Genomic DNA, 11,391 nt, shown 5'->3' on the forward strand with positions numbered 1-11,391 from the left:
TATTGACCAAATGTTGGAAAGAACTACAGGATATGATTTTTATTGTTTTCTTGATGGCTATTCAGGATACAACCAGATACCAATTGCACTCGAAGATCAAGATAAAACAATTTTCACTTGTCCTCATGGAACATATGCCTATAGGAGAATGCCATTTGGTTTGTGCAACGCCCCTGCTACATTTCAGCATTGCATGCCAGCAATTTTTTCTGACAGGACCGAAAAATTTCTTGAAATTTTTATGGATGACTTCACACTATTTGGAAAAACGTTTGAGGATTGTCTTCACCATTTGACTTTAGTTCCTAAGAGATGTGAAGAGACAAACTTGATTCTTAATTGGGAAAAATGTCACTTTATGGTTATCAAGGGAATTGTTTTAGGGCACAAAATTACTGCTAAAGGGATAGATGTTGATAAGGCAAAAATTGATCTTAGAGCAGAATTACCCCCACAACTGTGAAATGCATTAGAAGCTTTCTAGGCCATGCAGGTTTTTATAGGAGATTCATAAAAGACTTTTCAAAGATTTCAAAACCTCTGACTAACCTCTTGATGAAAGATATTAAGTTTAATTTTTCAGATGATTGTTTGAAAGCATTTAAGACCCTTAAGGAAAAATTATCAACTGCCTCTATTGTGGTGGCCCTTGATTGGAACCAACCTTTTGAGGTCACGTGTGATGCTAGTGATACAGCCGTTGGACCTGTCTTAGGACAATGAAAGGATAAGATTTTTCGTCCCATTTACTACGCCAGTAGGACATTTAATGAGGCTCAATTGAATTATGCCACAACAGAAAAAGAGTTATTGGCAGTGGTGTTTGTGTTTGATAAGTTTCGTTCTTATTTATTAGGAACCAAAGTCATCGTTTTTACTGATCATGCAACTTTGAAATACCTCTTAATAAAGAAAGATGCCCGACCTAGATTGTTAAGATGGATTTTACTTCTCCAAGAATTTGACCTTGAGATAAAGGATAGAAAGGGAACGAATAATCAAGTAGCTGACCATTTGTCTAGATTAGAGAACACTCCTGTTGAGTCTTTTGATATAAAAGAAGAGTTTCCCGATGAACATATTTTTTCTATCAACTCAGTTATGACCCAACCACCATGGTTTGCAGATATTGCAAATTATTTGATTGGAAAATGGACACCCCAAAATCTCTTTTAACAACAAACGAAAAAGCTTATATCTAATTCTAAATATTATCTGTGGGATGAACCGTACTTGTTTAGATTTTGTGCAGATGATATTATTAGAAGATGTGTACCTGAGGAGGAGATGAACCAAATATTATACCATTGCCATAATGGCGCAACTGGAGAACATTATGCAGCAAACCGAACTGCCTTTAAGGTTTTAGAAGTCGATTTTTACTGGCCAACACTTTTCAAAGATGCACGTGCATATGTCGCACGATGTGATAAGTGCCAAAGAACAGGTAATATCACCAAGAAAGATGAGATGCCATTACAATCAATACAGGTATGTGAAATATTTGATGTCTAGAGAATAGATTTTATGGGTCCTTTCCCTTCCTCTCATTCTTTTGAATATATTCTTGTGGCTGTGGATTATGTGTCGACAGGGGTGGAAGCAATCCCCACAAACAAACAAAAAAATGATGCTCATGCAGTGTGCGATTTACTTAAAAAAAAAATATTTACTAGGTTTGGCACACCACGAGTCATTATTAGTGACCAAGGGACTCATTTTATAAATAAGCAATTTTCTTCTTTGTTGTCAAAATATGGTGTGTCATAAAACAGGAACACCATATCATGCTCAAATTCAAAGGCAAGTTGAAGTTTCCAACCGCGAGTTAAAAAGAATACTTGAAAAAATGGTTGGTATCTCTCGAAAGGAATGGGCTTTAAAATTAGATAATGCCTTATGGGCATACCGAACGGCATTTAAAACGCCAATTAGAACATCTCCATACAAAATAGTCTTTGGAAAAGCTTGCCATTTGCCAGTTGAGTTGGAACATAAAGGTTTTTGGGCTCTAAAAGCACTGAATTGTGAACTAATAACAGCAGGTACGAATAGGTTTATGCATGTCAATGAGTTGGAAGAAAAGATATTGGAAGCCTATGAAAATTCTAGATTTTTCAAAGAACAAAAAAATGACATGACAAGTTGATTTGAAAGAAAAGCTTTGAAACTGGGGATCTCGTGCTCCTCTACAATAGCAGAATTCGACTATTTTCGGGAAAGTTGAAATCTCGTTGGACAGGACCTTTTATTGTTACAATTGTCACTCCTCACGGGGCAATTAAAATCAAACAGGAAGGGGTGACAAGTTCAAAGTCAATGGCCATCGTCTCAAGCCATACATCAATGGACATTTTGAAAGGGAAGTATCCACCATCCTTATTCACCGAAAAAAAATTGAGAAAATAAGTCGAGCTGACAACATTAAACTGATAACTATCTTTTCTTTATAAGTACTAGATGGGTGATGTCCATGCTGTGCACGGGCCTGCCCGATGTATCGACTCATTCAATAATGTATGTGTGTAAAATTGTGTTGGAATGTACATTTAAAAGTTGTGAAAACTTATGCATTTAGTGGTGAGAAATTGTTTAAACTGTTAGTAATATATATACACATTTTAAAATTAAAACTCTATAACATATATGCACACATATTGTTTGTGTTACATTCAAGATTGCACTGTTCATATTATACATTCATGATTTCAATATATCACATTAATTAAATATTTACAAAAGCTGATAACGACAGAAAGCAAATTAGTAACGCAGTCAGCTACTTTGTTGGTAGCGGTCATCTTGTAGTTGTGTCACGGTGTCGTTAACATAATACCTGTAGAGGTTTCTTCTAAAAAAATAAGAAGGGGAAGTGTCAGAAGTGGTGGATGTAGAGTGTAGTAGTAGTAGAGTTAGTTGTGTCACGTACCTTTTTCAAGCATGGCGCATCATGTATCTTCATGTGTTAATGTAATCCGGCTTGTTAAAAATCCATGTATTTATGTACTCCGGCCTGTCAAAAAGACAGCGCAGCGCGACAAAAGGCGACAGTTTAAGGTTTTCTTTGCTTCAAAAACTTTATGAGAAAACGAAATAAGAGTATAAGCATCAACACGACAAACTTTCAGCACTATATTTAAATGGCATAATTTATTGACTCATAACCCATAGATAAAGCATTCATTGTATCTATTTTTCCATGTATAAAGTGTAGTTGATTATGAGAAGTAATTCAGCAAACAAACCTTAAATGCTCTTCTCAATTCAACTGTTATGCATTAGATATTTGTCTACTAAGCTCTATTCTCCTAGAAGTTTTTTAAAAGCAACAATGATGTTTTTTGAATAGCAGGTGATGTGGTGGTATTATCCAAATGGTCAACCCCAGAAAATAACTAAATTCAAATTTGGGATCTGAAAACCTCTACACACTCAGGATTCCAGATGACTTGTAAATATGAACCCTACAACTATTCAAGACAATTAGTATGATAAGGTTTGGTTAAAGGATAATAGAATAAATGTATCAGATTAGTGAATGCAGATTTCAATTCCAGTTAATTTTGAACTTCAAGTTATGCCACATGGATACTCTTATCTACCTTCTAGCGCTAACATTGTTCCAAGACTTTAACACAACATCAGTATAAAGGGAAAAACATATTTTGCTTCGAAATGATAATTTCACTTATGTTTCATTTGTGTTTCTCATCCTTGGTCAGGCAGCTTAGGATAAAGTTTCTTGAACTCGAGTTACAGGGGAAGCCTCAATATATATGTGACTTAGTGGCCAATAGATTATGAAGTAATACATATTCAGTCATGGGCGAAGTTGCGAGGCTTAAATTTTGAGTACCTTTCAATCCCTTTGATAGGGGCCCTGATTTCGGTTTTATGTTTACTGCTAGAAGGTCTATTTTTGCTGGGCAGGTTTTGTTGGTTTCTTGGTTCTAAACTAATCTCCACAACCTTCCACTTGTTTGCTGCAGTGATCCCCATCATTGGTGCAGTTGGTAATGGCTGGTTGGCAGATCTTTTTCCTCATAATCCAAAATACATAGCTTGTCCGGATTTTGGAAAATAATCTTCTCATTTGGATTCTGAAAGTCTTTGCTCTTAATTATCTCAGCACGTTGACTGTATCTTTATAAAGTCAATAATGTAAAATACCTTGGTTCGACAGATGTCATAAATATTTTGTACGGTGAGGTTCAACATCTTCTCTTCTGATTGGTCTGAAATGGAAGCTATTGCACAACCAGTGTGAGCTATTGCACAACCAGTGTGATCGACGACCGTAACTTCAAATTGGACTCTGCTATAAAGTAGTAAAATGACACATTTGAGGTTTAATAGGTAAAGCATGGTGTAAACATAAATGAGCTTGAGCTGCCCAGATGTTAATTAAGACACGGGGAAAGCTGTTGAATTTAGAGAAAGTATACACTGATATGTAAAAGAAACATATATAACTTGGGTTGGAGTCTTCCGAAATGTACCAAGTGTTATCCTATTCTTGTTAAGGACTTGGTAATGTAAATAGTGGATTAGAAGTTTTCTTAAATGAGTACAATAATGACATAGAGTAACCGAGAATAGGAATTTGGTCAATGCATAGTAAATATCAAGTAGCACCATTTAAAAAAATGACCGATCATGATTGAATTTTTCCTTTTCATCTTTGAAAAGGTACATAAAAGATCATTATGAAACAAAGTTACAAACATATAAATATAGTAACGTACCAGTGTTTTACTAGACGGATCAGATTATAAAACTTAGGATATCACTGAAGGTGTTATTTAGGTTTTGATGAGGGAGCAAATGAGATATAAAATTGTATGGAGTGATTAGTTTCTCTATCATTATCTTTGCTAGGAAATTTCAAGATACTCCGGGTTTCTTTTCGAGTGGTTGGCTTGAACAGCTTATCTATACAGATGTAATTATAATAATTGTTCAAAAAATCATTCTTTTGGCGATTAAAATGAACTTAAAACTCTGAGAGATCAATTTATTGGAAGTAATATTAAAAACAAAAATACAGCAAACACATAGTTAAAGGAGGAAAAAGAGAAAAACCGACAGTCATTTGCTTCGTGGCGTTTTAAAGTAATGATTGTATTTTAATCAGTGAAGCAAAAAAATTCAAATACTTTTCAACACTTTTTCTAAGGATGAGTTTTTTTCCATGCTATGTGCATGAGTTATACCCGGGGATAAGTTGGGTTGATCGGTCGCAATGTATATAGTAGATTGGTCTTGCCGAAGTACTGCTTATAAATGACATCTTACAATCTGAGCACGCCGTGTAGAAATGTTGGTCCTCATTTATCACCAGGAGTTCACCCTCTATGTAAAATATCTGTCCCTGTAAAATTTAGAAATCGATTTATTCTTTGGTGTTTAAAAAATAGTTGCAAAGGACTGGAAGGTTAAATGTCACTCTTCATTTCTGTACCAGCGGTTGCGTTTGGATATCGGATATGAATATTGATTCTTCTTCAAAGGGAGGAAAAAGAAGAGAGACTTCTGTGGATATGCGCGGCGATGCAGTACCCATACAAACACCTCCAAAAAACAATAAAACAGGGGAAAAACCAGAAATTTAAACAAAAATGAAAATGAAATATACATACAATAAGAAAATACAGAGCTAGTTTGTAGTAAAGGCAATATACATTTTAGTTGATATCGAGTGAAAAAGAGAAGTGGGAAGTAAAAATTGAATCTCGGAAGATCTATGGAACGTATAATTTTGTCTTCTCTAAGAGCTTTTTTGGGATTATATATCTCAACAGGAATACGAAAAACAAGAAGAGCATTAAAGAGCTGCTGTCTCCAAAAAATTGATAAAGAAAAAGAAGTGATTAGTTAGTTGAGCAGTATATATATATAGAGTCCTGTGGCCTTACAAGGGAAAGAGTATAGACTTACTGAGTATCCGTAATGATGAATTCTTGTATTCTCTTCCCATTTGCTGCAATACTTGGAAGACCAGCATTAATCAGCAGTCCAAGGTCATCTTTAGGTAAAAGAAACAAAGGATAAATAAAGAAAGAATAGAGTGCTTTGATAATAAATAAACTTTAGATCTGTACATAGAGACATTGAAAGTTTTTAATTACCAAATTCAAAATCTTTGACTTGATACTTGAAGCATCAAAGGTTTTCATGCAGACAAATAAGACACAAGTTTGTTACTACTAAATTGTGGTAGCATGTAAAGTTTGCAGAATCTACAAGTGGTAGAAGCACCTCCTCATCCTGTAACCATCAATTGGTATTTTTTGGTTTTCTTTGTTGTCCCTTGGTGGATATATATATATACTACTTGCACTTTGCATGTCCAATCCTCGAGTTTTTAGAGTGACTGAGTTGAGAATAAATTTATGTGCCATCTCAAGCTAATGTGCAGTTACAAAAGAAATGGCCATTAACGCAATATACATATACATCAAAAGAGCCAGGAAAATGCAACAACAAATAAGTGTAGACCATGCAATGCTTATAGACAAAGTAAAAAAGTTACTCGACAAATAAAGAGAGACAAATTCATGAGCAGCAAACAAAAGAGACAGGAAAATCCTAGACGTTAAGGGACGATAATCAAAGCAAGCGGAAGAGCGACACTTACCAATATGAAGGATGTTGAACACACGCAAGAACAATATTTACAACAACAGACTGAAGCCTGGAAACAAAACAAAGCAATGAGAATTAACATATTGGTTTACACAATCATATAAAACTTTTGACAAAAAAAGATCTGAACAATGTTTACTTTAAACCCAGAAACGAATTTCGCAAAGAGCAATAAAATTTGAAATCCAACAAAACGGCGATACTCAAATATATAATAATAAACAGTGTTCTCCTAATGTATTTACATATTCAGGGGAAAAAATCATCCATTGAATTTTTTCACAAATCAAAGCCCTGGTGTTACTTTTCTTCTTAATGAGACGGATCTACTTTCTCTTTTGCCATAATTTTCCGTTTATTCCCTCTTTTCCCCCCTTATTCTACGCCCACTATAAAAGTATCAATTTCTATGAACCATAATATCAACTCCCAAAAAACAACTTAGGTTTCACAATTTGAGGAAATGGCTAACCAAATGGAAAGCAAACATGGATTTTAGAGCTTCAAAGCAAAGAAGAATAAAAAAACCATCACCTTTCTTCTTTTTCCCCTTCGCTTACAGCAATCCCTTTTTGGGCCAAAACATAAAAAAAGATTAAAACTTCGTGAACCCATAGAATCAAATCCGTTAGGTGAGCAAATACAAACTGATTCAAACCAAGAAGAAGAAAAGATGAAACAGATAAGAGTTGAAATACTTGAAATTGCAGCAACACTCTGAAGCAATGCGAGAACTGAGAAGATATGAAAAGTCGGCATTAGAAAACTGGTGGCCGAAAGATCGTGAACGTGGCAGTCTAGGTTAGAAGACACATGAGTTCACATAGTGAAAAGTCAAAAAAGACCCTTACTTTATATTTATTGACACATAAGGTACCATGTCGATCCTACTCCAAAACCGCTGCTTCTATAATAGTAAAAATTACTTGTCTATAAAACATATATGTGTGTAGCTTGTTTACATTAAAAAAAAAAAAAAAACTTCTAGTAAAATGACTTTTTAACTGGAAAAAAAAAACTATTATATATAAGATTAGATATAAATATCAGTTTGAGGTTATTTTTTTTGCTAATATGAGGGTATTACCAAAGTTGTATCTATATTGTGGTGGTCTATTCATGTATTTTACAAAGCAATAATAAAAAATAAAATAATAATAATATATATATATATATTGGAATCATCTGCTCCGATTTCTGCTATTATCTGTTATTTCCTGTGCTCTGATTATCCTGTGTTATCTGTGTCGCTTGCATTATTTCATTTCCATATCGCTTTAAATCTCTTATCCGAATCTCTTAACCTTATCTGACTTCTTTTTATGCTTTTATTGAGCCGAGGGTCTTTCGGAAACAGCCGTCCTACCTTGGTAGGAGTCAGGTCTGCGTACACTCTACCCTCCCCAACCCCACGATGTGGGATTTCACAGGGTTGTTGTTGTTGTTGTTGTAGTATATATATATTGGAAGATAACACAGTTGATCAGTGTAAAAAAGGGAACCATTATGATCTATGGAAGGAGGGCCATCCCTATCCCTAGTATGTATCTTGAATTCATATATTTCTCCTTATTTTTATTAATTTTTTTGATTTTATAGAGTAGAGTGCCTTTCTATGAAGATATTGTGCCCTAAATTTCTATATTCACCTTCAACACTTCTGCTTCTGTCGTTTATTTTTTTAAAAAAAAAAAAATCTTCCACTTTCTCTTCTACAAATCTTTAGTCATCATTCTCAAATGGATAGCAACAACAATTCTCTTCCTGAATCTTCTAGCAAAAATCGTCCGAAAGGATGTATAGTAGAAAAGGGAATGGAATTTTTTGCTGAAGATGGTGATCTTGATGAGTCCATAGTGGCTACAATCAAATACCATGAATGGGAAACTTTGTGCTTCCTCCTGGAGACTTTTGTTTGGATCTTGTTCTAGAATTCTATAAGAATCTAAATGAAGATTCCAATGAATCTATGATCATGGGAAAGAAAATTGACTTCTCAACCGAGAGCATCAATCAACCTTTTGGTTTAAAGCCAGTCAATGATGATTTGACACGGATTCAGTTAGCTGTTGCATATTGGGAGGACATTGAAGGAAAATTATGTCCGTTTGGTGCAAACTAGGTGACAAAGCCTAATGGAGAGCGAAAATATTTACTTGGAGTAAATGTTTCTTGTCGTTATCGACCATGGGTAGGCTTTGTAACAAGCAGATAGTTGCCTAATACAAATACCTCAACTGTGATGACATCTCGAGTGCTCCTCATTTATGTCATTTGCACTCATTTTCCAATTAACATTGGAAAAATCATCAATACAAATATCAAGGCCTGTGTATATGAATCAAATGCGAGGAGTATTTTCTTTCCTTCAACAATAACAGCTTTGTTGAAATACTTTGGAGTGAATCCACCGTTTGTCACTCTTTCTTCTATGATGATTAACAAAATCTTTTGGAACAGATGTGATGAATCTGAAGGTCCAAAGAGAGAACCAGGGAAACGAGAAAATCCAAGGCAAGGTTATCCAATTGCTCAACTGACACTCATGAGGCAATTATCGTATCAGTTTAATGGTATAGCTCAACAATTTGCTCAACTTGTCATAAAAAATGATAAGGCGGAAGACAATATGGCCGAGAGGTTGGGCAGAATCGAAGAGAAAATGGACACAGGATTTCATCGAAGTGAGCATATGTCGATGCAAAACGTGATATACAATTCGAGCCCGAATTGTGATTTTTCTAATATGATGCGCAGTATGGGTGAATCTTGGGGGTTTCTGAATTTGCCTCTTTTTCCAGTTGTGACATGGGCTGATCCTGCTACTACACCAATTCCACAGTTCTTTCATCAAAACAACTTGCAAAATCAACTACCATTAGTTGATGAAATAGGCGAGCCACTGGTACCACCTATTGTCCAAAATAGATCAGCTGCAATGTCCATCCAAAGTAGTGGTAATATTTTCAAAAATTTGCCAGATTTAGAAAATACTACTTTCCTTGAGCTTGCAGAATTTTTTTAGCCTTCAAAAGCTAAGGTTATGATAAAAGAAGGTGTTACACATCAAAAAAAGGCAAAGAGAGCGAGAGCAGTAGTTGGAAGGGGAAAAGAGATTATAACAGAAGCAAAAGACTTCCGATAGTGAGGATGAGGACTATGTGGTGGGGAAATAAGAAATGACGGGAAATCTCTCTCACACAGCGCAATTCATTCAAGAGAATGAAACGTTTAAGTGTGTGGGAAACTATAGTTTATAGTACTGTTAGTATCTAAGAAAAAAAAAGGGGTACTATTAGTTAATGTTTATATAGTAACTAGAACTTTATTGCTCTGCAGCTGACAAGTGTAAGTTTTTTAGGGTGTCGGCTGTGAAATTTTAAACGTTTAAAGAACGTTTGCTGGTAGGTACAAGTTTTTGTTGATGTGGGATGTGAAAAGTTGGAACGTATAGAAATATTCCAGGGGTACTATTAGTTAATGTTTATATAGTATCTAGAACTTTATTGCTGTCCAGCTAACAAGTATTAAGTTTTTGATGGTGTTGGCTGTGAAACTTAGGAACGTATAGAAATGTTCCCATGTAAATAATGACGTATTATTAATGTTAATATGTCTTCTAAGCATTATTGTTGTGCTCCGATATAAAATTGCTTGTGATTTTTAAGTTTGCTATCAGTTACACATGGTAAATAAATTACCAGTTATCTTCAGTGCTAACAGGTTGGAAGGAGAAGCAAGAAGTGTTTAAGATTGAACCAAGAGCTTGTTACGTTGAAGGTTTAAAAAAAAAGACATTTTTTTTTTGATGGATGCTTGAACTTTGTTACTTTGAAGGTTTGATAAAAGCTGCTCAATACTTAGATTGTCAATTTGGTGTTGAAAAATGAAGTCAAGACTGGAAGTGAGGAACATAGTTTTCAATTCATCACGCCTCCACCATATGACACATCGAAAACACCATTTCCTTATGGAAGTAGCATTTGCAAAACAAAGTGAACCAGATTTGATTCTGATGAACAAGATTCCTAAAAGTTCTAGCGGCTACTAGATTTTGTGCAATATCACAAAACGTATCTTTAACTATTCTTCTTAGCATTCATGAGTTCTTTTAGAGAGAAACTTTGGAAAAAGAAAAAAAATTTGCATAAGTGAGCAGGAAGAACGGGAGATCAAGAACAGGACACCAAATCAAGAGTTGTGAAGGCAAACTTTGAAGAATCATCAGACTTCCTACGATGCCCTGTAAGTTAGACCAATGTTGTGAAAACAAATCTTGATTTTTTGAGCAAGTCATATTAGTGAAGTTTATGAATTTTTCGAAGAAAATCCCCATCCTATTCATAACGGAAGTTTACTCGTTTATCCAAATTCAAAACTTTCTTGAAGGCTTTTTCTCTCTAGTGTTTATATATCTCTCTAGTGTTTATATACATAAATAAAATCATCTTTTAATTTGTTTCTAATTATTGTTCTGGTATCGTATTAAAGTTCTTGAAATAAGTATTTGCATAATTTCAAATATAACCTTTTCATTTATGCCATATAACTACCAAGTTTGTGATTTTGGTTTTTGTGAAGGCGAGAATGAGTATCTCCAAATCTGGGAACTTGTTGAAATTGAGAAGCATTATGATCGCAACAGGTAAAATCATGAAAACTTTGCTAGAACTTGCCTCGAATGTCTATCGAAGCGAAATTATAGACAGTACTGATTTTTAAATGAAATTAGGCCTTCTTTGTTTC

The 11,391-nt window shown here is 34.7% G+C and overlaps 2 protein-coding genes across 15 annotated transcripts; one reads left to right on the forward strand and one right to left on the reverse strand.

Annotated features, from left to right (window-relative positions):
* Window positions 1-2,619: 2,619 nt before the first annotated feature.
* Window positions 2,620-7,464, reverse strand: LOC132640807 (uncharacterized). 14 transcript variants are annotated; one of them, XR_009582394.1, is made up of 9 exons: window positions 7,344-7,464; window positions 7,180-7,213; window positions 6,638-6,694; window positions 5,938-6,025; window positions 5,462-5,571; window positions 5,214-5,371; window positions 3,857-4,315; window positions 2,930-3,013; window positions 2,620-2,851 (listed from the first exon to the last, which is right to left on the reverse strand). XR_009582394.1 is itself a non-coding variant. In XM_060357576.1 (7 exons), exons 1-7 carry the CDS (start codon window positions 7,402-7,404, stop codon window positions 2,984-2,986), a joined length of 771 nt encoding a protein of 256 aa, XP_060213559.1. In that variant the 5' UTR covers window positions 7,405-7,431; the 3' UTR covers window positions 2,930-2,983. The 14 variants fall into 14 exon arrangements, 3 of the variants coding, with proteins under 3 accessions (XP_060213559.1, XP_060213558.1, XP_060213560.1); XR_009582392.1 differs by lacking the exon at window positions 2,620-2,851 and having other exon boundaries at window positions 5,296-5,371; window positions 5,938-5,980; window positions 7,344-7,461; XR_009582391.1 differs by lacking the exon at window positions 2,620-2,851 and having other exon boundaries at window positions 3,857-4,318; window positions 5,296-5,371; window positions 5,938-5,980; window positions 7,344-7,461.
* A 126-nt stretch (window positions 7,465-7,590) lies between these two features.
* LOC132640809 (uncharacterized) lies at window positions 7,591-11,078 on the forward strand. Its single transcript, XM_060357578.1, has 2 exons — window positions 7,591-9,602; window positions 10,360-11,078. The coding sequence occupies exons 1-2, from the start codon at window positions 8,888-8,890 to the stop codon at window positions 10,452-10,454; spliced, it is 810 nt and encodes a 269-aa protein (XP_060213561.1). The 5' UTR covers window positions 7,591-8,887; the 3' UTR covers window positions 10,455-11,078.
* Window positions 11,079-11,391: the final 313 nt, after the last annotated feature.

This window comes from Lycium barbarum, chromosome 5, assembly GCF_019175385.1.
Source record: "Lycium barbarum isolate Lr01 chromosome 5, ASM1917538v2, whole genome shotgun sequence".
In the NCBI taxonomy this organism is placed as follows: domain Eukaryota; kingdom Viridiplantae; phylum Streptophyta; class Magnoliopsida; order Solanales; family Solanaceae; genus Lycium; species Lycium barbarum.